At 42.4% G+C, this 24,435-nt stretch overlaps 1 protein-coding gene across 1 annotated transcript; it reads left to right on the top strand.

The window, feature by feature from the left end:
• The first annotated feature begins 1,498 nt into the window (after positions 1-1,498).
• On the top strand, positions 1,499-17,171 carry LOC107077223 (E3 ubiquitin-protein ligase TRIM39-like). Its single transcript, XM_069188251.1, has 10 exons — positions 1,499-1,950; positions 7,223-7,285; positions 7,809-7,955; positions 9,982-10,008; positions 10,470-10,496; positions 10,736-10,762; positions 11,533-12,054; positions 13,394-13,455; positions 16,361-16,444; positions 17,115-17,171. Exons 4-10 carry the CDS (start codon positions 10,002-10,004, stop codon positions 17,169-17,171), a joined length of 786 nt encoding a protein of 261 aa, XP_069044352.1. The 5' UTR covers positions 1,499-1,950; positions 7,223-7,285; positions 7,809-7,955; positions 9,982-10,001.
• The last annotated feature ends 7,264 nt before the right edge of the window (positions 17,172-24,435 follow it).

The raw sequence follows: 24,435 nt of genomic DNA, 5'->3' as shown, positions 1-24,435 counted from the left end.
ATAACTATGAAAATACAGAAAGCTCAGTAAGAACTGAGAACAGAAAATGGTAATATGGTTGCAATATGGTTGGTAATATGGTTACCAAACATACATGTATAGAAAGTCTTTTTTTAAGGACAAGACACTGATGCAACACATTATTATTTAATTTTATTATCGTTTAATAATCAAATAATAATCTATGCATTTGTAGAATAAGAACGGAGACCTGACGACATATAGTTAGTAACTTTTCCATGCGGAAGCAGGATCTAAAGCAGTCCTGAATGGCACAGCTCCTTGCAGAAGGATGCAGGTCAAGGTGCTTCTGTGCTGTACTTTTTAAAGTTTTAGTTTCCTACATTTCCTCGGGCACCTCCCATTAACTATGTAAAGTCAATGCAGTAACCCTATCTGTGGAGGACACTATACTTGAGTTTCAATCAAAACTGAAGTTGGGTGTGATATTTGACCCGGCACCCACATGTGCAAAATATTGTAAAATTATAATTTTTCCACCTCAGTAATATTGCTACACTATGTCCTACAGTATGTTTGCCCTAACTGTGGCCTAAAAGGTATGTAACCTAAAAGTTGGTCAACAATTTTATCTTCTCTCCATTGTTTACTGACCAGGTGATCACACTACTCCTATCCTGGAGTCCCTGCACTGGCTTCCTATCAGGTTTTTTGCCAACTTCACACAAGATCATCATACTCACCTATAAGGCTCTACACCTCAGTATCCTCTTTAACCAATACAGGGTCGCAGAGGAGCCAGAGCCTATCCCAGCAAGCACAGGAAACAAGGCAGGATGCACCCTGGATGGGATGCCATCAGAGGGCACACACACACACTCACATCAGGTCCAATATTCCCAGAAGCCAATGAACCTCCCAGCATGTGTTTTTGGACTGTGGGAGAAAATCAGAGCAACTGCAGGAAACCCATGCAAACATGGGGATAAGATATGAACTCCACACAGATAGCATCTCAGGAATTTAACCCAGAATCCCAGAGCTACAAGGCAACAGTGTAACCACTGTGCTGCCCCAGAGAAATGATGATTCAGTAGAGGCTTTAGAAGAGAAAAACCTCAGGGTCATGACAGGGTCCCTGTGGGGGGAGGCCACTTTTATTAACTCCACAATCTCATTCAGCCATCTGTACCTAAAGAAAATGTAGGGCAGGAAATGACATATTCTTTAGCATAAACCACAAACAGCTGCCGAATGGGCGTTCTCCCCACGAATGAATAACTGCTCAACTTTTCTAGTGAGAACAGTTCCTGACTGCACAGAAACTGGCAGAACTCTTTCCTTTCCAGCAGAGGGTATGATTTAAAAATGGAAGACGTTTACGCTAACATAGAGCAGATGAAACATGATCCGTACAATTTAGATGACAATTCTAAAGGCCCAGGAGGAGGACAGCAAAGCAAAGGAAACCTGGCAGGTAAAAATGAAATTAAATAGAATGAAAAGGCGAATATGAATTCTGGAGAAACACTGTGTTTCCAGGTTTTTAACACAACCTGGTCTCTTAATTTCACCCGTTAGCCCAGGTTGCAATAAAAAACCAGGAGACATAGTGTTCATCGTGGATTAGGATTGATTCATTTTATGATCCGCAAATTAGTACTTTGCAACGTTAGTACCAGTAGTAATTAGTAAGGCTGTAGTTAGTAATGCTTTGGAGTATTAGCAGTTAGTAGCAGTAATTAGTAATGAAGTTCAAAAGGGTAGTGCCACAGCATGCGTAGGCTGCAAAGGAACAAGTAAAGGTTTATTCCATGCTGTACAGAGAAGAAAAGAAACACGTTTCCTTCGAGCCTTCTTCGACCTGAAATGCTCTGGGACCTTCAGAGAAGAGCAGCCGGAGCCGTGCGTTTAAGAAGATAGGCATCATCGTCCTCGCAGCTCTGAGCTGCCTGTTGCTGGCTGCAACAGTTACTCTCGGATATTACCGTGAGTATTACCTTGCTCACCTCAAGCTCTGATGATTATAATGATTAATCACTATCTGAAAACTGTACCTCAATGCACCCACAGAGTACAGCTCAATCTAACAAGGGGAAACAGACTTATAGATGGTCTTGTGTTGGAATGTTAGTATCGAAAAGGTTTGATAAAAATGTACTGTGAAGAGATAGTAACAGATTCAGGTGTAGCTTTTTCATGGAAATGAAAAAGCATGTAAAAAACGGCGAAACCAAAAAGGCAAGTAAATGCCAGGTTTAAGCATGCAAATTGTGGGTGTGTTCATTTAAAATTGAGGACACAAGGCACATCTGTGCACCAGGGAGGTGGGAGTGTGAAAGAAGCTGCCCAGGTAGGCAGTGGAAGCTGAAACCCTGGACTCTTTCGAGATACAGCTGTATGTGTCCCTCCGATCAGGACAGGAGTATGTCTTTACACTAAGGGCGGTGGGAATGTAGAACCAGGTTTCTCTCAAGAAATGTCTGGGTGTGATCTTTGGATCAAATAACTACCAAACAGGCTATTTAGCTGTCATTCTCTGATTTGTAACTGTTCTTATGAAATTGCCCAAGCATCACTTTCTGATAACAGGGTTCATTGAACTCAGAACTCTAAAGCTAAACTTTCCAATTGCATCAGGTTCGTACTGCATATTGCCGTCAGAACAAATAAAAACACAACTTTGACTCACAGTTTTAAATCAAGGGCAGGCTCAAAAATCGAAATGACTTAGCCCATAAAAAAGGACCTAGAATGCAATATTGCAGGATCTGCAGAATTTTAATGCAGCTTGAATTTGGAAAAATAAAGAAACACCAGGCCAATAAGATATTTAATGCATGGGTTTTTAGATCTTTCTCATTGCTTGCACTAATTACTGGACATTATTTTTTCAAGTTACTCATTTAATTTGTGATTTGGGGGGAAACATTTAGTTATCAAATTCAATCGTAGTGCACACATTAAACGAGAACAACTACCATGTGGAGGAAATGTGTTAAACCACAGCTGTGAGTGAGTTTTCAGGCATCACAGATCATCAGCAGCAAATTTCAGACCACATGCCTGTTATACACAGAAGCAACTAAACCACTTTTAATTTGAAAGATTTGCAAAGATGATATATGTACTTAGGTAGATATAAGGACAGATACTGTGGATAGTTATCCAGTTACTGTAGATATACAGATACTTAGATATATAGACAGATACTATAGATAATCATACAGTTACTGTAGATATATAGATACTATAGATAATCATACAGTTACTGTAGATATACAGATACTTCGATATATAGACAGATACTATAGATAGTTATACAGTTACTGTGGATATACATATAGATACTGTACAGTACATTGATATACTGTAGATATATAGATAGGCAGATATATAGACAGATCCTGTAGATAGATAGACAGACTGATACTGTATTTACTGTATATATAAACATAGACAGATATGCAGATCCTGTAGATAAATACTGTAGATAGACAGATACTGTAGATTTATATACAGATACAACACTGTAGATAGATACTGTAGATATAGAGATACTGCAGGTAGACAGATACTGTAGATAGATATACAGAAACTATAGATATACAGACACTGTAGTTACTATAGATACTGTAGATTTACAGTGGTGTGAAAAAGTGTTTGCCCCCTTCCTGATTTCTTATTTTTTTGCATGTTTGTCACACTGAAATGTTTCAGATCATCAAACAAATTGAAATATTAGAAAAAGATAACACAAGTAAACACAAAATGCAGTTTTTAAATGAAGGTTTTTATTATTAAGGGAAAAAAAAATCCAAACCTACATGGCCCTGCATGAAAAAGTGATTGCCCCCCTAAACCTAATAACTGGTTGGGCCACCCTTAGCAGCAACAACTGCAATCAAGCGTTTGCGATAACTGGCAATGAGTCTTTTACAGCGCTGTGGAGGAATTTTGGCCCACTCATCTTTGCAGAATTGTTGTAATTCAGCCACATTGGAGGGTTTTCGAGCCGCTTTTTTAAGGTCATGCCGCAACATCTCAATCGGATTCAGGTCAGGACTTTGACTAGGCCACTCCAAAGTCTTCATTTTGTTTTTCTTAAGCCATTCAGAGGTGGACTTGCTGGTGTGTTTTGGATCATTGTCCTGCTGCAAAACCCAAGTGCGCTTCAGCTTGAGGTCACGAACAGATGGCCGGACATTTTTTGGATTTTTTGGTAGACAGCAGAATTCATGTTTCCATTTACCACAGCAAGTCTTCCAGGTCCTGAAGCAGCAAAACAGCCCCAGACCATCACACTACCACCACCATATTTTACTGTTGGTATGATGTTCCTTTTCTGAAATGCTGTGTTACTTTTACACCAGATGTAATGGGACACACACCTTCCAAAAAGTTCACCTTTTGTCACGTCAGTCCACAGAGTATTTTCCCAAAAGTCTTGGGGATCATCAAGATGTTTTCTTGCAAAACTGAGACGAGTCTTTATGTTCTTTTTACTCAGCAGTGGTTTTCGTCTTGGAAATCTGCCATGCAGGCCATTTTTGCCCAGTCTCTTTCTTATGGTGGAGTCATGAACACTGACCTTAACTGAGGCAAGTGAAGCCTGCAGTTCTTTGGATGTTGTTGTGGGTTTTTTTCTGACCTCTTGGAGTCATCGCTGCGCTCTTGGGGTAATTTTGGTCGGCCGGCCACTCCTGGGAAAGTTCACCACTGTTCCATGTTTTCGCCATTTGTGGATAATGGCTCTCACTGTGGTTCGCTGGAGTCCCAAAGCTTTAGAAATGGCTTTATAACCTTTTCCAGACTGATAAATCTCAATTACTCTGTTTCTCATTTGTTCCTGAATTTCTTTGGATCACAGCACGATGTCTAGCTTTTGAGGATCTTTTGGTCTACTTCACTTTGTCAGGCAGGTCCTATTTAAGTGATTTCTTGATTGAGAACAGGTGTGGCAGTAATCAGGCCTGGGTGTGGCTTGAAAAATTGAACTCAGCTTTCCAAAGATGTGATAAACCACAGTTGATTTATGTTTTAACAGGGGGGGCAATCACTTTTTCACACAGGGCCATGTAGGTTTGGATTTTTTTTTTCCCTTAATAATAAAAACCTTCATTTAAAAACTGCAATTTGTGTTTACTTGTGTTATCTTTGTCTAATATTTCAATTTGTTTGATGATCTGAAACATTTCAGTGTGACAAACATGCAAAAAAATAAGAAATCAGGAAGGGGGCAAACACTTTTTCACACCACTGTATATCTCGAGAGATGTTACATTTTCACAGTTCGTCTTTTGTGATCAGCATGATCAGTGTCAAATAAGAACTTGCAGTTTGACTTCGGTCCCGCTTCGTTTCGCTTCGCTTTTAGTTTTGTCTCGGCTTTGTTGGTTTGTTGTTTTGCTTTCCGTGTGTGTGTGTTTTTGTATAGCTACGGCTTTGTTGTTTTGTTGGTTTCTGTTCGTCTCTTTGTACTTTCGTTTGGTTGTGTTATCCTCATTTTGCCATTACCTTGCCCAAACTTATTGTATCATCAACCTCTGTGTTCATTTGTACCCTGTTACTTGTCTACTCTCATTTGTATTCTTAGTTCACTCATTTTTTTGTGTGAACTTTTGTGTATAGAGTTAGTTCAGGTTGTTGGGTACATTTTGCACGCACAGTTGATTCTTGTATTAGTCACACTAGTTTAGTACGGGTGAGTGCCGTTTGTCTTGCATGGTTTTGGGTAGTCAGTGGAGGTTAGCTAGGGTGTTGAAGACGCCGAAGACCGTGTGTTTCGGGTTTTCTTTTGTAGTCAGGTCAGCTTTCCCTCACTTTCTTAGCCAGCTCCATTTTGTTTGTTATTTTCTTTTCTCTGGCACCACTCTAGTTCTCTCTCTCTGTGTGTTATTGTGACCCATTACAAATCAGTCACTTATTCAACTTAAGATCATCACTTTTGCACCAACCCTTGTTATCACGCTTCCTAGTCCCTCACCAGAACCCACCTGCTTCCGAAAAGTATCCTAAATGTTACACCCCTTTACCCCTAGACACTTAGGGTCGTAACACCCAGACTTTTCAGTGCATGCTGTATTGTGAACATACACACGGGGTTACCTTCAAGATTGCAATCAGTTTGGGATTTCTTTTAAATCGCTTTTATTGCGGACAACCCGTGTTAGGCTTTGTAATTATTATCTTTTGTCTGGAATGTTGCTGAAGATGCGTTCTTGCTTTTGGAACATCCACTGTACTTTGTAGTATCAATAAAGGCATTATATTTAAAATAAAATTAGGATAAATTATTACCTTATTCCTATACAGTATGTTTGTGGACAGCTTTAACAATTCATTCTCAAATTCCCGTGATCAAGGATCAAGGAACCAACAAATAGTAATGTACATGACGTGAATGTTATATACAGTATATACTGATGGAAAAAAGAAACGGAACACCTCCTCCTCCACACTCTGGCCCTCCTGTCTGCGTGGAACAGGCTAAAGAGAGACTCATCCGTGAAGAGGACCTGACGCCACTGCTGACAAGTCCATCGCAGCCTCTGTCTGGCCCCAGCCAGTCAGGTGTGATGTCTAGGAGGTGTGAGCAGGGAGCCAGCAGCATGGAGCCTAACTGTCCCATCAGTGATATGGGCGTTGTGTCTGCCAGCAGTTTCAGCAGCAGTACGGGTGGCAGATCTGAAACGATCTCTCAGATGATGTGTTGGTCCTGCTCTGGTGTGGTCACTCGACGGCGACCGGATCTTGGACCATCATCTGTCCTGCCAGTCTGCTGAAACCTTCTCTGCAGTCGGGACACAGTGGAGCGGCTTACTCCATAGTGTCTGGCAGCGCTGGCACATGACGTGCCTGCCTGCAGCATGCCAATGGCCCTCTCCCTTGCTTCTGGTGACATTCGAGGCATTATGGACTGCACAGAAAACTGACTAAGTGTGGCCTTTTTCTTGCAGTGACCTAAGCTTTAAATTAAGGTCTTTTTAAAGCTGACCTGATCAGGCATTGTTCCACCTGGACCTCGTTGGATAAAAGTGCACCTAAAAGCTTTCGTGTGATTGGCAAGTTGCAATGCCTCATCGCACATGCTGTATAGCTGGTCAGAGGGCTTTAAACAAATTGACAACATTTTGTGAAAGTACATACCTTAACTATAGTATTCTCATTCCAGAAAATGCTGTGTTTCTTTTTTCATTAAGTATATTTAATTTACTGTTGCAATCCTCTTAAAATGTTTAATGTTCTGTTTCTTTTGTAGATTTCTTCAAGCAACCACAAGCTACCAAAACTCAGATCTACTCCTTTGAAAAAGCCAAAATAGGTATGTTTTATGTATGACAGATTGCAGCTTGCAGATCCTGTGAAGACAAAAAAACTGTGATAAAGACTGTGACTCTTCAAGATAGGCTCCAGATCTGCTGTATCAGGATTTCTGCTAGTTCTCAGGTTTCTTCTACATGCTATGTGGGTTGCTCAGCAATTATCTCCAGGTCACTGCTCCTTTGGACTAAGTGCTAATGGACAATGGATGGATGTGTTCACAGCATGTGTTATGTACCAGAGATTCAGGCAGGATAGCTGTCCATCTTGTTTTTTTTGCGTTAATAAAGAGCAAGGCAGTGTTCGTTCTGCCTCTGGACACTACAACTCTAAAATGTGATTTTCTGTTCTGCTCACCACAGAAGGTTCAAAGCCAATAGCCGTGTCCCGTCCTACCTCCTAGCCTTTATTCTGCTTTTTGAAATCACCACCACAACTTAAATGGACGTGGTTTGCATTCCTGGGTCCAATTTTTGACTTCAGCTGTGGAAAACAAAAACATTTCTCTGCTTTATCTTCCTTAGAACTGCAGCAGAGGCTGGATGACATTCAACGGAGCTGTTTGAACCTGCCGAGTGTCTTGTCCAATATTTACACATCTGTGAAATACTGCAGCAGCACGATACAGAGCTATAATCTGGTGGATCAATGCAACAGCAAAAACACATCTGGTAAGTACTGCACCTGTCACGACCCTCTTCCTACCCCTAGAGGGCGCTGCACCTTTCTGTCAAGTTCCTTGCTTCCCTGTGCCCGTTCTTGTGCTTCCGGTGTGTCTGGTGGAGGTGGCTATTTTTTTCCCGTCTGTGGCGTCCTCCTCACTCGGGATCGGGATCAGCTTTCGAGAGGCAGGCCTCACCAGGTCGCCCCATGTCCGCTACGTGAGGGGTTATGTCTCGTCCCCGACTCTCCGCCCGATACCTTGAGCACAGAGCAAACCCCCGTTCCTGCTGCTTTGCACTGGGTCTTCTTATCTCGCCGGTCTCTCTCCACGGCTAGCCTCCGGCATCCGCGACAATACCTGCAGCATATTTCCTTCCTTTTTTTCTTTTCCTGTCCTTGTACCACAGATGCACATGACACCGATAGCTTCAGTTTCAAACTCCAGTTTTACAAACCACAAGACTGCTGCTGTCCTCACAACTTGTAAGCAAACAGATACATGTAATTCAGTGCACAGCTCACAGTATTTCCTGTATCTCTTTACATTTCAATTCTTTCCTTCATTTTAACATTGTACAGCTCAAGTTGTACCTCAAAGTAATGCATTGCATTAATATTATTTGGTACAAAGTATATATTTATATAGTATAACACATGTATTATAAACACAAAGAGTGAATTCACAGCCAGAGTTTGTGATAATAATCAAGTTAAATAAGAACATGTTCTTATGAAGGGTGGCACAGTGGCACAGTGGTTTGCCTTGCTGCTGTGCATCTCTGGAGTCCTGAGTTCAATTCCGGACCTGGGATGCTACCTGCATGGAGTTTTCATGTTCTCCCCATGTTTGTATGGGTCTGTGTGTCAGCCCTGCAATGGACATGCAATGCATCCTGTAAAAGATGTACTGTATCTCACTGTGCCTGCTGCTTACTGGGATGGACTCTGGCTCCCCTGCGACTGTGTTCTGGATAATAGAAATGGCTGGATGGATGTTCTAATGTGACAGAGTAACAGCTGGAAACATAAGGGGAGTTCATGTAGAAAAGAGAATAGGAAACACTTGTTTACTCCAATGCTGGTGGGTGTCTGGGACAGACTTTCCAACCAAGTGGTTGGGGCCCCAACTCTGGACATCTTTAGCAAATGACTTGGATGAGACTTACAGTAGGTACTAAGCTACCAAATGTGCAAAACCATCTGAATGACTGCCTCTTGTTTGCAAAGTTTTTGGCTCACACACAACATACAGTTTCTTCGATTCAAAGACGTATCATCATTCAGCATGAATTTTCACCTTTGTGTCACGCCCGAGACCCCTCCCTAGAGGGCGTTAGACTGCTCCCATTATTGTTTGTGTGATTAAGCTCTCCAGGTGTACCCTTTTAGTGTTATTATTTAAAGACCAGCTCCTCCAGTCCTCAGGGCTCATCATCAGGGTAAGATGTCGCGAGGCCCGCCTAGCACCAGGAAACCCTACGTCCGTCTCCTGAGGGCATAGGCCTCCCCCCCGACACCTCCCGCTTCCTGAGCCCAGGGTCTGGAGGATCTCGCCCCGTCACCCTTGGACCTCCATGTTTCGTTTGTCCGTGTGCTCCCCCCTCCCGGGGATTTTAACTTTGTAGCATCTCAGGATGGATTTCTCGCTGATGGACTCTCAGACTGTGCTTTGACTTGCCCTTGGACCCGTTTGGATTTGGATGCCGTTTTGTCTTCCCCGTACACTGTCTCACGGACTGTCACTATTATTTTGTGCACTATTAAACCCCTGTGTGTTCCTTTTTACCACGCCTGCTGTTTTCTCCAGCTCTTACCGCATCGCATAGGGTCTTCTACAAGATCTGACACGGATTTCAGTCCGTGTTCGTGACACTTTGTGAATAAGGAATGATTTTATGACAGAAAATTATTGATGCCGAATTATTTTAGCTTTGTTTAGAAGAAAGTAATTGAAGTTCCTAGCGAATTCAGGCAAGTCTGGCAATGATAGTACAGTGCTGTCACCAATCACTTTGTTTCTTTTCCTTTATGTAGCTTGTTCCACACTTGCTGAGATGTCAAGTAAGTCACAATGGTTTTCTTATTATTTTCCTCATGCAAGGATGTAGGGATTAAGGGAACAAGGAAAGTGTGGATAGAGCGAGGTATGGAGCCAGGGACGGTTGGAGGTATTCTGGTGGGGATAAGTGGAGATAGAGGTGGAGGGATGTAGGGATAGAGAGATGGGGGAAGAGGAGGAGTAGGGAAGATGGAGGGATATGGAGGTACGGAAGTAGGGATGTAGGAAGGGATGGAGGGAGGGATATGGGGTTATATGGAGGTATGGTGGAGGAAGGTATGGAGGTAGGGAGGGAGGGATGGGGTTATAGAAGTAGGGATGTAAGGAGGAATTGAAGTAGGGAGGGATGAAATTAGTCACTGGGAGAGATAGGGAGGTATGGAAAGAGGGGTGGAGGGAAGTATAGAAGTAGGAATGTAGAGAAGTAAGAATGTTTTTTCAAACATGTTTTTGTTCTTCACAGAGAAAGAAAAGAAAATACCAAGAGCAGGTAATAAATCCCTCTGTAGTCACTGCTAAAACTGTGACCCTTCTGATAACAACCACTTCCTGGTCTCTGTCTTCTTTCTGTATTATAAAGAATCATATATTTCTCTATAATAAAGAAATAGAACAAGATTATCACTCGTGCACATGCTTGCAGAAACTAAAAGTAACTGGAATTCAATTCAATTTTAGAGTTACCATAATGCCGAAAGTAATTAACATTTCTTGTTTTGCTTTTTCTAGTGTTGAAGTGGATCCGAGGAGCAACAGGTATTCACAATTAACATCAACAGACGTTTAGAAAAAGTCTTTGCAGTCAGGAGCAGGACAGCTCCTGTGTGGAGTCTGCAACTTCTTCCCAGGTCTCTCCCACTTCTCAAAGCATTGCTGGCTAGTTGAATGGTGTTTTTAAAATGTGTGTTTGTGAACCCTGCAATGGGCCGGCATTCGGAAAATGGAAGGGTGTATTCAAAGAGGGCACCCAGTGATCACACAGGTTTTTCCAAATGCTTCATTAACTCCAACGCTTTTTTAAGAAGGGGCTTCCTACTTTCTCATTGCCCTTGTAAACAACATTTATTGCACTACAGAGGCATCACTTTCTTAGATCTGGGTGGACCTAATGTTGATTATATGAGTAAAAAAAAACACAGTACAAGTTTTATTACACTAAAGAACAAACTGGCACATTTGTCTGATATGACAATGGTGTTACACCACCCTATGGCTTCTCCAGTTAAACAGTACATTTTCACCAAGAAATCTACAATTTTGCACCGAATAATACTGCTAATTAGCTGATGAGATCGAGAGCAGTCCATTGTCAATCAACTGCTTAAAATGGCTGATTAATACCCACTGAAAAAGTATTTTACTGAAAACAACAACTTAATTAAAATTACATACTGTAGCTACCGAAAAAGCAGGCTTTTTTTCTTATGTTCAACTATTTTTATTCTTTCTTGAATTTCACCCTTAGAATGTTATTTGTAATGATCCCCTGTTCAGGTCAATAAGAGTTCTATTTTCTCCCCTCACAGCTGATGTAATACTGGACCCTACATTGAAGGACAACAGGATTGAAGTTTCTGATGAAGGGAAACATGTCGCAATGTCTGATGTGTCTGAAAAAGAAAGAAACCATTTAAGGTTTACTGCTCCCCCCTGTGTCTTGGGCACAGAGGGGTTAATGTCAGGGAGACACTACTGGGAGGTGGAGGTGAGAGATAATCTGTACTGGGTAGCTGGCATCTTCAGGGGATCTGCAGATAGGAGACAGCCCTTGAGTCACAAGAATGCTGTATGGGCTGTGCAATTGTGGAACGGAAGTGAGTTCAGTGCACTTTCTGACTCTGTCAGAACCACATTACCTTTAACTCTGTATTCCAAGAGAGTGGGCTTCTACGTAAACTGTGAGGAACAGCAGCTGTCATTTTATAACACAGAGACTCTGTATGTCATTCACAATTTCAAGGTACATTTCACAGAGAAATACTACCCACTCTTTTGCACTGCGGACACCGAAGGCCTTTTCGTTGTTGTTCCCAAAGAGAATAAGACATAAATCTGGATATGAAACAACGTTCTTCTCACACAAGGTTTTACCGGTGCACATCTGGAGCTGGAGAAGCTGCTCTCAATTCTCTCCAAATGAAAGAATGCAGAAACCAATTTCATAAGCTGGTTGCTGCTGTGATTAATAATTCTTTTGTACAGTAGCTTGTGACAATGCAGACAAATCCTGAATCCTGTTTAACTTTCTAGTCAAGCTCTTTACACGATAAATCTAATCAAATTAAATGAATGAGTTGCTTGGTTGCCACTTTTGCAAGCATTTGTCCAAGTAACAAAAAAAAAACAGAAAGTGTGAGGGTCACCAAGATTAGTGTTGAGAACAATATTTTGGCTTTGTGGTTTGTCCAGGTCTGTGGAATCAGTGTTTGAGCAACAGTTCGTCTTGAAATTAAACAGCTGATGGAAGTTTCCCAGGAACATAAATAAGTCAGTTTCTGTCAAAATGCTCAGTGTCCGGGTCCAAATTTGTAACTTCATCCTTTATAGAGCTGCTTGTACTGCTTAGCTCTGCTAACACTTGCATGAACCCCAGTGGAATTCAAGACGAACTGTTGCTCAAACACTGTCTTTTACAAATGCCCTTTTCTATTCCTCTTTTTGTATACTTTTAATACCCTAAATAAATTCCTTTTGCCTGAGAATAGAGAATTCTTAAGAATAGAGGAAGCTTTGTTTATCATAGCCTGATAATTTTTTTGTTTGATTTTGTATCCACATATTTGTGGAAAACAAGAGCTGTTTATATGAAAAGTAAAAATATAAATGTCTGGATATTCAATTGGCCAATTTGTATGTTCTTTATGTGTATTTTAAATAGGTACAGCATGACCCAAGTCAAGAACAACAGGTGGTTGCTTTAAAGACAGCATGACATGACTAGACAATTTATCATAGATTTGATTCATTAATGCCTGGGAGCTACAAAGTTTAGACTATTAGTTACATAAGGCAAAAAATACACATCTTCTCTAGTTGTGTGAGTTTCACTATACAGAATGAAGATTGGTGAGGATGTCTTCCTCTCTTGGAGGAGAGTTCAGCTCTTATGTAAACCTTCAAACAAACATTGAATTACTGCATTTCTCAAAATCAAACATTTACAACAAAACACAAAATGTGATTACATACTGGAAATGAATTAAGGCTCCTTGTTTAATTGTGTTGTAGTGCCACAAGTTACAGGATGCCCAGGAATCAAACCCAGGTGAAGTGTTTGGACAGCCAGAACCCATTAGAAAAATATTCTAAATACCTGCAGATACTTCTCTAAAAGATGCAGCAGGGATACGGGTGTTTGTTTGTTTGTTTGTTTGTTTACCCCTCCAGACGGTAAAATCCGGAAGAGACTGGAGAAGGGCAACAGGGAAACACGACTGGATCAGGACTGGGTGACTGACAGGGGGGCATGATGGCAGTGTTCCGGTGCTCAGGGGGCCAGGCGCAGGTGAACAAGTCCAAAACAATCCGGAAGGGGAAACCTGGTAGCAGTCAAAAGTCCACAGCTGGGAGATCCATCCAAACAGACACAGGAATGGGGACGAGGAATCAGGAACATGGAAGTAAAATCATAATGAGGCCGGGTGCTCCGAGCCCCAGACCCAGATGGTCAGGACGCTGGGGAATAAGCCCTGCCTTCGGGCTATCTACGAGCCTGGGGGATAGGCAGGCCTTGTGGCGTCCATCTTCCAATACCGAGCCCTGAAGCTCGGAGATGCCAAACTTAACTAGTGACAGGAACAGGTGCACATAATGATGAAACTAAAATACAAAATGGTCAGAGCTCCCTCTAGAGGAGGGATGACAACCGTGACAATGTGGATCTCTTTGTCTCAGGTTCAAGCCTGAGTCGTGTCAATGTCAAGCCTGGGCAGACTGTGACTGAGATTCCTCAACAGAGGGAAGGATGAGTCTGCCAGAGGTCTGTGCAGCATAGCAAATCTCCTTCAATTCGCTCTGAATCACCAATACAAGGCTGTTTCCACTGTAGCTTCATAAAAGGCAGGATGCTCAAAGGTACAAGTTAATAGCTGTGTTAGCACATGTAGGCTGTAAAAGAACAGGTAAAGGTTTATTCCATGAAGAAAGGAAAAGAAAAGAGACACAATGTTTTTGGCTGCCGAGCCTCCTTCAGGTGTGAGGGAAAGTGGGAAACCGGTGGTTGATGAAGCATGGGAGAACAAAAGACTTGCTCAAGAACCAACCAAAAGACTTGCTCAAAGGTAGTCGGTGCTGGAGGAGTCTTTCATCACTTTCTCATTCCCCCTGTGCACAGTTGTTTGGTTTATTCCTGCAAGCCCAGGAAGTGGAGAACCCACAAATGGTGATTCCAAAATCTGCTGGGTGTCACAAAAACACAATACAAGATTCTATTTTATTTCTTTTTAATAGACATTATCAGCTGACCTTGTGTTATGACGTGTGGCAGGTGGATGGAATGAAGTGGTCCTGCAGGACAGGCTGAGGAGTACAAGGGCTTGATCCCAGTGAAGGTCTGAGGGGTTACAAGGGCTGGCAAAGATTGCCGAGCAGGATTGCTAATAGGCTGATCCGAAACTAAAGGTGTGCTGCAGACAGGGACAGTGAGCTGCCAAGCAAGGCCTGAGGGCAGGAGGTTTGGCACAATGCCACTGGTCCAGTGCTAGGCTGGGGGGACTAATCATCTCCTGCTGTTCTCCATCAACTCATCACCAACTCCTACCTCGCCTTTTGTTCTCTCATCTCCTGCAGCTAGATCTTTTGGATTTTGGACTTTGGATATCTCTTTGACCTCGACTTTGTCTTACGTTTAGGATTGTTTATTCTCTTAACAAACTCAGCTCCCCACAGAATCCTTCTTACTTGCCTAGTTCGTCGTTACAGCACCTCTTGTTGTGCTGTGACCTCTTCCATAGGAAGAAGGTTTCTCAATGACGGAGCACCAGACCATAGGCTTATCAAGGTTTAAATATCTTGGACTAAATGGAGATATTAACCTGTTAAGCAGGTGCAGGTGGCTGGGACATTCAGTCCAAGGTTCACTCCATGTGCGAATGAGGTTGATTTCCATGGAGACCGAGGGCTGCAAGCTTTGGCTCTCACCAGGATGTAACACCAGGGGCTGTTCTGTTCAGGAAAACTTTAATTTTGTTATCGTAGAGACCTGGGGTCGGAACATGATTTTTGAGAGTTTTTACTCTCTTTGATCTGGGTGCTGTTGTTTGTTTTGTTTTTCTTCTCTCTTTTTTTTTCGTACATTTTGTTTTTTTTTTAAAAATGATAAGAATAGTTACCAACGAAAGGACACGACTAGCATCACTGCAACGAAGACAGGGAATTATTTCGTCAACAGAAGAACTGAGGAAGAACTGAACCCGAGGTGAGACCACAACTTCAGTGCACAGGCTATTTAAAGTCTCTAGAGCAAAGACCAAACGAGTCTATTTCCTTATAAATATATATATATATTATTTCCTTATAAATTCAGGCTCAGCTGAGCTTCTTGCAGAGGCAACCTATATGTCCTGCACTGCAGTGGACACAGTGGACACAGTCTGTGCCATCAGAAGCTAAACGTTAAACATGGAAGAGATTTATGCCAACACTGAACTTATTTATGAATTACCCAACTGTCTCAACTGTCTCAAGTTTCCCCTGAGCTTAACTAGTGAGGCAGTTTCTCCATCCGTCCCCCAATTTGTTGATGCATGATGCAGACTGTGTGCCATCCAGGTGGGAAGCACTATGGATTCCCTGGAGAACCAAGAGCACAGAATAAATGCAGGGAATTATTATTGTAGGAACTGCCAACATGTTATGTGTGTTTTAGTATTCCTTTCTAGTATCTATGTATCCAAATACGTATATAAGAAATTCTGACATTTTTTCTTTTTTTTCTTTGTATGCGTTAAATTTAACAAGTTTTCTTTAATAGGTAGTTTCTGTGTTTAGGCGTAGATCTCTTTCCTTACTGTCATTCTCTGTCTTTCCAGCTGATGTAGTCCTGGACCCTGATACAGCCCACGTCAGCCTGAACATCTCCAATGATGGGAAATGTGCAGTCTTGTCTGATGTGCCTCAGTCCCCTGCATCTACTAGGTTTACTGACAATAAGGGTGTCTTGGGTAAAGTGGGATTCATCTCAGGGAGACACTACTGAGAGGTGGAGGTGGTGTGGGCATCTTCAGGGGATCTGCTCCTAGAAATACATACCTTAGACCTGAGAACGGGGCCTGGACAGTGGAGCTGCGGCATAAAACCAGGTTTAATGTCATTACTGACCCCCAAACACCATTATCTCAGGATCTGCTTCCTCAGAGAGTAGGGGTCTATGTAGACTGTGAGGAAGGGCAGCTGTCATTTTACAATGCGGAGACTCTCAATCTCATTTACACTGCCAATGTAAATTTCACTGAAAAATTCTACCCATTGTTCTACACAGAAAGCAAAAAGGGCATTTCCTGTCACGTTCGTAAACCCCTCCTCTTAAGGACGCTCCAGTCCTTCCTTGTTTTCTACTCATCCACCGCACCTGCTCCCTGTTCCAGCCCCCTTTTCAGTTCTCCTTAAAAGCCAGGCGCTCACTCTATTCCGGGCTCTGCTTTGGTTTCCGTACCAGGCGAGTCCGGGACCTGGAAGTGCCTGGTCCCGTTAAGGTTTTGGTTCCCACTCCCGTTCCCATACCTGTTTCCTGTTTTTAATCGTCTGTCTAGGATGGAGGATTTGCCTCCTTTTGGATTCTCCCTTGGAGTTCTTCCTGGATTGTTTGCCTCGGCCACACCTCCCCCGAACACCAGCGCACCCAGGACACGCCCCCTGTTTTCATCCCCGTATCCTGCATGCTTTTTCCCCGTGTTTTCCCCACTCATTCCCAGATTGTGTCACCTGCATAGGGTCCTGAAAGAACGCTTCGTTACATTTCCATTGTTCCTCCTCTTGAGTTTGAGAATTAAACTGAAACGAGACTTTGTGTTTGATATATTTCTCCAAACACCCAGTAGTTGTGTATTATTCCTATAAGGTCCTACTGTACATGGATTAGCACCTAATGTATTATCTGTCTGCTCTCCAGCTCATGACCTTCGTCCACCCAACTCTTCTAGATGCCTCTCAAGCTCAAGCACTCTAGACTTGAATCCCTTCTTTTCAGAAAGGCTTTTACTTCATTGTCAACTGTGTGCTTCTGCTGCACTTCTAAATGATTGCCTTTCTAATTAATTTTGTAATTTATGTAACAGTTCACACAACCATTTGGGTGTAACAAGATCAATGGGCAATTCTTAATTATTAAATAATCCTCTGAGATGGACTGAAACTTTGGACCACTGACCTTCCAGGACCAAGACTGGCCTCCCCTGGTTTAAAAACCTTCTAGACTAGAGAAGCTGCAGCCCATCTCTTCCACTCCATTGCAGAGCTTTGACACAGCCAGCTCCTTAACTGCTCTTGGGTTGTAGACATGGTGCGAACTACCGGGGAGCTAGGGGGAGCTTAGCTCACCTGAATAAGGCACGAGCTCCCCTGAAGAGACCATTTGCAAACTTTTGGGGGGGTCTCTAAAATATGGAAACTGTCAATTTATTCAATTTCCTATTTATATGTGTCACTTTTCTCCGGTCTAGACTACATTTGCATTTCTGTTTTGAGTGTGTTGCTGCCATAGAAATAGCCAAGCAATTTAATACTATTGCTAATCAAGGCCATGGTGGCACTGTTACAAAAGTAGGCAACGTTTCTTTTCAAGTGACAAACGGACAAGCTAACAAGTCACTCTTGGTTATGTGTGCTCCCCCAAAAAAGGCGCGTCGTGAATTTGCAGAGGAGATTTCCAATGACATTCAGTTTTCTATATAGAGTGTATGAAAAAATTCAGTTTTCTATATATGTTACTGAAAAGCGACGATAATGCCCAAGAGAAAACGGGGAACTTTACTTGCTAATTTGGGGTTCACAAAACCACCAAAACTGGGCAATCTGACTGTTGCTGTTGTCAGACAGTTTAGCTGCTGAGCCGCCTGCCTGGCCTACCCCGCCGAATACGTCCACCAGCAGTGCTGGCTCCCAAGAGGAAGGGGCTGATCCCTCTGTGACTCCAGTCGGCACCGATCTACCGGCTAACTGGACCAGCCAGCAGTGAGAGTGGATAAAACGTAGCCCGTGGCTTTTCGTTAAGAATGGAAACTTGGGATGCACAGTATGTAGACCAAACAGCACGGACAGCCAATCTAAGCTCTTCCAGTCCAAATCTTTATATACAGTAGCACTTTTGCTCTGTTCAGTCATGTATTTGATTTTTTTTACACTTACTGTAAATGCTTATGGGGTCCAGGGGCTAAGGTTCTGCTCAATAATGAAGGAAGAGCTGGAACAGAGACCAAATGGAATGGAGTGGAATGCATGAGCCTGTAAGCCAAAAACCAGATCAATTAGTTCAATAAAAACGCTGAAGCCTTCAGACACTGTGGTTCTCCAGGACTGCAGATCCACCCCCGAGTTACACAACAGATGCGTGATGTACCTAATGCAGCTTTTTTTTATCATTTTTTAAATAAAAAAGCACTGATTTTATGTCATGGACACGGACTGAGATCCGTGTCGGGTCTTGTATTGGACCCTATGCGATGCAGTGAGAGCTGGAGAAAATAGGAGGCGAGGTAAAAGGGAACACACAGGGGTTTAATAGTCTAAAAATAATAGTGATGGTCCGTGAGGCAGTGAGCGGGGAAGACAAAGAATAGCATCCAAACAGGTCCAAAGGCAGGTCAGGGCACAGTCCAAGAGTCCATCAGTGAGTAGTCCATCCTGGGACACAAGAAGGTTAAAATCCCCGGGAAGGAGGAAAACATAAACAGACAAAACATGGAGGTCCTAGGGTTACGGGGCGAGGTCCTCCAGACCCTGGGCTCAGGAAGCGGGGAGGTGTCGGGGATGAGGCCTATGCCCTCAGGAGACGGACGTAGGGTTTCCTGGTGCTAGGTGGGCCTCGCAACATCCTTCCCCTATTGATGAGCCCCGAGGACTGGCGGAGCTAGTCTTTAAGGTCGGAATTTGTTGAGATATAAAATAACTGAAACTTAACAAGGTACATTTACAGTATATACAGTCTTCTCCTTTTTCATAATCATAATTGTATACATCGTCCTCATTTTGAATGTATAAAGTTTTGTTTAAAAGTTATATCATACTAAAATACTAGGGGGACAAACAGGAATAGACAATTTTTACTTGTGATGTATAGTCGAAAATGTATTGTAAAAGTAAGGCCGAATAATGGTGGTTTATATGTAAAATGGTTTCGTTTTGTTCTCTAAAAAAAAAAAAAAAAGATTTATCTTAAAATCAGACAATATCGGAAAACGCCTAATGTTTTTCCTAGCAGCTGTACCAATGTACTGAATATAAACAGGAGTGTTAATGGTTTCCTACTGTACATCTGTATTGGCTAATGACATTAAACATGATACTCAAATAATTCACCAGGAATGTTATTGTTTCTATACATAGTTACCATTCTGTGCTGCATTAAGGTGAAGTTGGGTGCTTGAGGGAACATATTTGAGATCTGAAACCAATTAGAGGGTATAACACAGGAAGGAATGGGAATATAGTTTTCCAGTACACAAGCAGTTTTTACCTTACAAGGATTTTCCAAGGATCAAACCATATAAAAAGGGAGCACTGTACAGATTTACATCACAGACTGCAAACTCTACAATAGAACAAGTAAAGCACCTCACACCCGAAGAAGGCTCCCCGGCCGAAACATTGTTTCTTTTCTTCTCTTTTCAGCATGGAATAAACCTATTACTTTTTTCTTTGCAGCCTACGCATGCTGACGCAGCTCTCTACTTGAACTAACTCGACAAAAGGCAAACTACACCTGCTTGTGACAGAGCAGCCTGATCTAGAGTGTTTGTATGCGTTTGAGTCACCAGAGGGCAGTGTGGAGACACTCCAGTCACAAAATACTGTACTATAACTGCATTTTCACGAGGTTATCAGGGGGATTGGCTGCACCTGTTTGGGAGCCAATTAAAGACTGAGAGCGCAGACAGGGGTGGTCTACTCACATCCTTGCAGTCTTACAGGTGGATGAAAGATTGGATTTTATGTTTTGGGTGGAAACTAAGAGATGTTGAAAGGGTGAGAGAGAGCAAGAAAAAGATGACACCAAGTAGCCGCCTCAATCTTTCCATGTCAGTTCGCCGGTGAGTAACAAGATGGTAAAGAGAGGACCAGCCTAATGGGGTAGACCTGCTTTATCTTTCTCCATTTCCATAGAGGGGTCACTGGTGCACTCAGACAGACTTGATTTAGGGAAGGTTGAGCTCCATCAGTGTTGGTCCCACAACTGTTAAATTCGTGGGTCTTTTATGTGTGGTTTCCTCACACTATGCTACCATTTGAGAGGGTGATCTGTCACACTAGCTGCGTGATGCTAGTAACTCTCATGCTGCTTATAGATAGAGATCTGTCCCACTGCTGTTATTGGTCTGTGGCTTCTAGCCAGTGCTCTGCACAGACACTTGCTCTGTGTATCTATTTTAACCCCGTGACTTTTAAGTATTATTTATTTCCTGGGAGGTTGCTCTGAACTTTTAATGAAGTCTGTAATAATTTATTGCTGATCTGCAATAGTGTATCTACAGTGTGAATAAAAGTGAATATCACAACATGAAAATTAGAAAATTCCTTTTGAGGAGCAGAAATAACCAGACTATAAATTACAGTAAAAAGATCATCAAAAGAAAGAGTTTATTTCAGTTCTAAAGGAGCCTTATTGGTACCCAAGGTACAGGTGAAAAGATATGCTTTTTATTCTTCAATGAAACAGTTTTCAATGCATTTTATAAAGGCAGATGACATCGTACATTTTACATTAAAAAGCAAAAATGCCTTACATGGCATAAACTGTATCTGTACTCAGATTAAAACCTTGTCAGTTGCATAGCTAGCACTCCACAGTGACCTCAAGGCAGCCTTTATTAAATGTTAGTTTCCTTGTGGTCAAAGAACACTAGCTGATTTCCTTTTGAACTCGGCTCTCAGACAACTAACAAGACAAACTTTATGACACCTACAGTAATACCAGTTTAGCATTTGTGCAAGACAATTATTAAAACAATCTAATATGATTTAAGTAATGCACGGATACATTTGAAATCCTTCAATTTCTTGGTTGTCCTTTGGAACACAAAAGAGAGAACACAGAAGAGTAATACACGGTTAACTAAGAAAACGTAAGATAATTTATTACCTACTACCTTTATTTTAATAGCTCAGTTTTGGAAGTCTTACTGGAGACACAGCTTAGAGAAATTAATAAAAAGAAAAAAGTTTTGTAGTTTTGTAGTACCAATTCTATGAATTGGCTTCATTACTCTCTGCTCTCCTCCCCACTAATAGCTGATGTGTGGTGAGCGTTCTGGCGCACTATGGCTGCCGTCGCATCATCCAGGTGGATGCTGCACATTGGTGGTGGTGGAGGGGAGACCCCATTACCTGTAAAGCGCTTTGAGTGGAGTGTCCAGAAAAGCGCTATATAAGTGTAAGCAATTATTATTATTATTATTACTTCTTTCTAACCATTAGAATTACAGTACATCCCTAAATACCTTCTTAATAATAAACTTTAAGCAGTCATTTTCATTAAGTTCAGCAATTTTGATTCATTTCTGAATTTCACCCTTAGGTCTGTATTATTATTCATGTTTCGCATGACCCCCTATTTATTACCATGGGCCCTTCCCTCTCTCTGCTCACAGCTGACAGAGTTCAGCACGCCTGGATTAATGTCTTCAAAGACTGGAAATATGTCACAATGTCTGACATGTCTGAAAAAGAAAGACGCCAGATAAGGTCTGCTGCTCCCCCATGTGTCTTGGGCAAAGGGTTCATGTCTGAGAGCCTACTGGGAGGTGGAGGGGGCATCTGCAGATAAACTCCCGAGAGTGATACAAGGGCTGTGGAAATGAGGAAAGGGAAGTAGATTCATCAGTGCCTCTACTAAGACCTACATCACATTACCTTTGACTCTTTATTCCAAGAGAGTGATAGTCTACGTAAACTCTAAAGTTTACGGAACAGGGACAGCAGCTGCTGTTTTTCCGACACTAGAGTTTCAGGACCACGTTCACAGAAAGAAACTATGTCTGGTCTACTGCTCCCCCAGAGTTCTTGAGCACAGAGGGGTTCATCTTCAGGAGACCCTACTGGGGGGGTGGAGGTGGGAGATAATCAGTATGGAAACTACCATAGGTAGATGTACCTGCAGAAAGATGACATCATGCAATTAACATGGAAAAGCAAAAGTGAATTACTGTACATAGCATAAAGATACAGCCAGTTTTAAATTTTCTTGTCAAAAATACCACTCCACGGTCGTCAGGTCGGGCAGATAGGGTAAATGGATCCTGTGCAGGACTCAGGAGAGAGAAACACCAAGCCGAATCGCTAAGCAAAAACGAGTACCAGGAAGCGAGCGAGTAGGTCTGAACACGGGAGAGACTACGAGATCAACAATCCAAAACAAAAGGCTGAGTCGAAAACAAGGAGCAGGCTAGAAGATCAAATACCGAGTAAAGACTAGAAAAGTAACGAGCACTTGGGAGCTCTAAGAGAATCCGCAATAGTGAGCAGGGAAGTGAAGAAAGAGGAGAACTAAAATAGTGACGGGAGTAAATGGTGATTGGCGTATTACTTGCAGCGTGAGCGTTTGTTAAAGAGTGTGCAAGAAGGGACAGAGACGCGAGTGGAATGCTTAACAACGGTGACCACTCTTTGATTAGTTTGGTTAGTTTCCTTATGGTCAAAGAACACTAGCTGATCTCCTTTTGAACTCAGCTCACAGACAATTACAAACTTTATGACACCTTATATTAATTTAGCATATGTGTGAAGAAAGCTGAACAGACTTCTAGAAAAACCAACCTATGTTGGCATTTTCTGCAACTGCATATATTTTCTAAAAACAATCTAATATTATTTTACTAATGCAACTTAGAAAGCATGAGGTAATGTATTATATACTACCTTCATTTAACGGCTCAGTTTTGGAACTCTTGCTGGAGACAGTGCTCAACAAAATTAATTAAAATGAAAAAAAACTAATTCTAGTACCGTATCCTTTGCCAGCCATTAGGTTTACGTTTCTGAAACCATCTGAATGATAAATGTGAGCATTTTTTTTTTCTAAACAAGTCTTCAGTTTTGATTCCTTCTCAAATTTCACCCATGGATATTTCTTTTTAATGAATCTTCACATGATTCCCAATACATAACAACAATAGCTTCCTTCTCTCCCCTCACAGCTGAGGTAATTGATTGCTGAATCCTCACAGGTCTTGCTGCAGATGGTGAGGGCTGATCTGACTCCCTTGAAGTGCGTTGTTAAAGACCCTACGTGGGATGGTATAATCCGGAAGGGTCTGGAGGAGGACAATCAGGGAAGACACGGTGAGGAATGGACGGGATGACTGACAGGGAGGCGGTGAAGACAGTGATCCGGTTTATGGGGGGAGCGCAGGCGAACGAGTCCAAAAGGAAGTCCAATAGAGGAAATCGCAGTCCAAGGTCCAGGTGCCAGGAAATCCATTAGAGACAAAGTGAATTAAAAAACAGGAACAGGGAATTGGGACCAGGAACACGAAGGGTTAAAACCATAACGGGACAAGGCGCTCCGAGCCCTGGACTCAGTAGGTCAGGATGTCTGGGGAAAAGGCCTTGCCCTCGGACTACTCCTGAGCCCGGTGGATTGGTGGGCTTTCAGACGTCCGTATTCCAAAGCTGAGCTCGGAACTACAGAGATGGCGGGCTTAAATAGGGAAACAGGGATAGGAAACAGCTGGGATAAATAAGGCTGGGGAACACAATGAAAAAGGAGGGATGACCATCGTGACAGTTATCTCTATCTCTGCTCACCATATTAGTACTATTACACTCCTCCCCTCCAGTCTTCCTCAGTACACCCTTGAGCAGTGGGTGAATTTACCGTAGATGTGGTTGCTGTAGTCACCGGATTTCTGCACAAAGAGATTCAACAAGTTCGGAATGCTACAGTCAGACTTCTTGTTCCAGATGAATGGGGTCTTATTGCTCTGCCCCTTCTGTGAGGACCTGTTGCAGAAAACCAGAACGATCTCCAGGAGCATAGTCGAGATAACAATACGAGGTCCAAAAGAGCCGTAGGTAAACAAGCCGGTGGAAAAGTACAAAACCCGGAGCGGAGCCGTAAGCCGCGAGGAAGCTGAGAGTCTAAACCAGAGCGATCGGTAAAGAGCCAAAACCGAAACCAGGAGACGTAGTCGGGGAACAAACCAGGGTCAGAGAGCCAATAACCAAGCAGTAAGTCGCAGCGAAAGTGATAGTAGCTCAGAAAAAACCCAATACTGAGC

Source organism: Lepisosteus oculatus, chromosome 4, assembly GCF_040954835.1.
Source record: "Lepisosteus oculatus isolate fLepOcu1 chromosome 4, fLepOcu1.hap2, whole genome shotgun sequence".
In the NCBI taxonomy this organism is placed as follows: domain Eukaryota; kingdom Metazoa; phylum Chordata; class Actinopteri; order Semionotiformes; family Lepisosteidae; genus Lepisosteus; species Lepisosteus oculatus.
This window is presented reverse-complemented; position numbering and strand designations above follow the sequence as displayed.

Excerpts from the sequence above, each read along its gene's own strand:
- LOC107077223 (XM_069188251.1), top strand. Across the intron at positions 10,497-10,735 it reads AAAGAAAATACCAAGAGCAG|TGTTGAAGTGGATCCGAGGA; the intron begins GTAATAAATCCC and ends TGCTTTTTCTAG. Across the intron at positions 13,456-16,360 it reads CACGACTGGATCAGGACTGG|AGAGTAGGGGTCTATGTAGA; the intron begins GTGACTGACAGG and ends CTGCTTCCTCAG.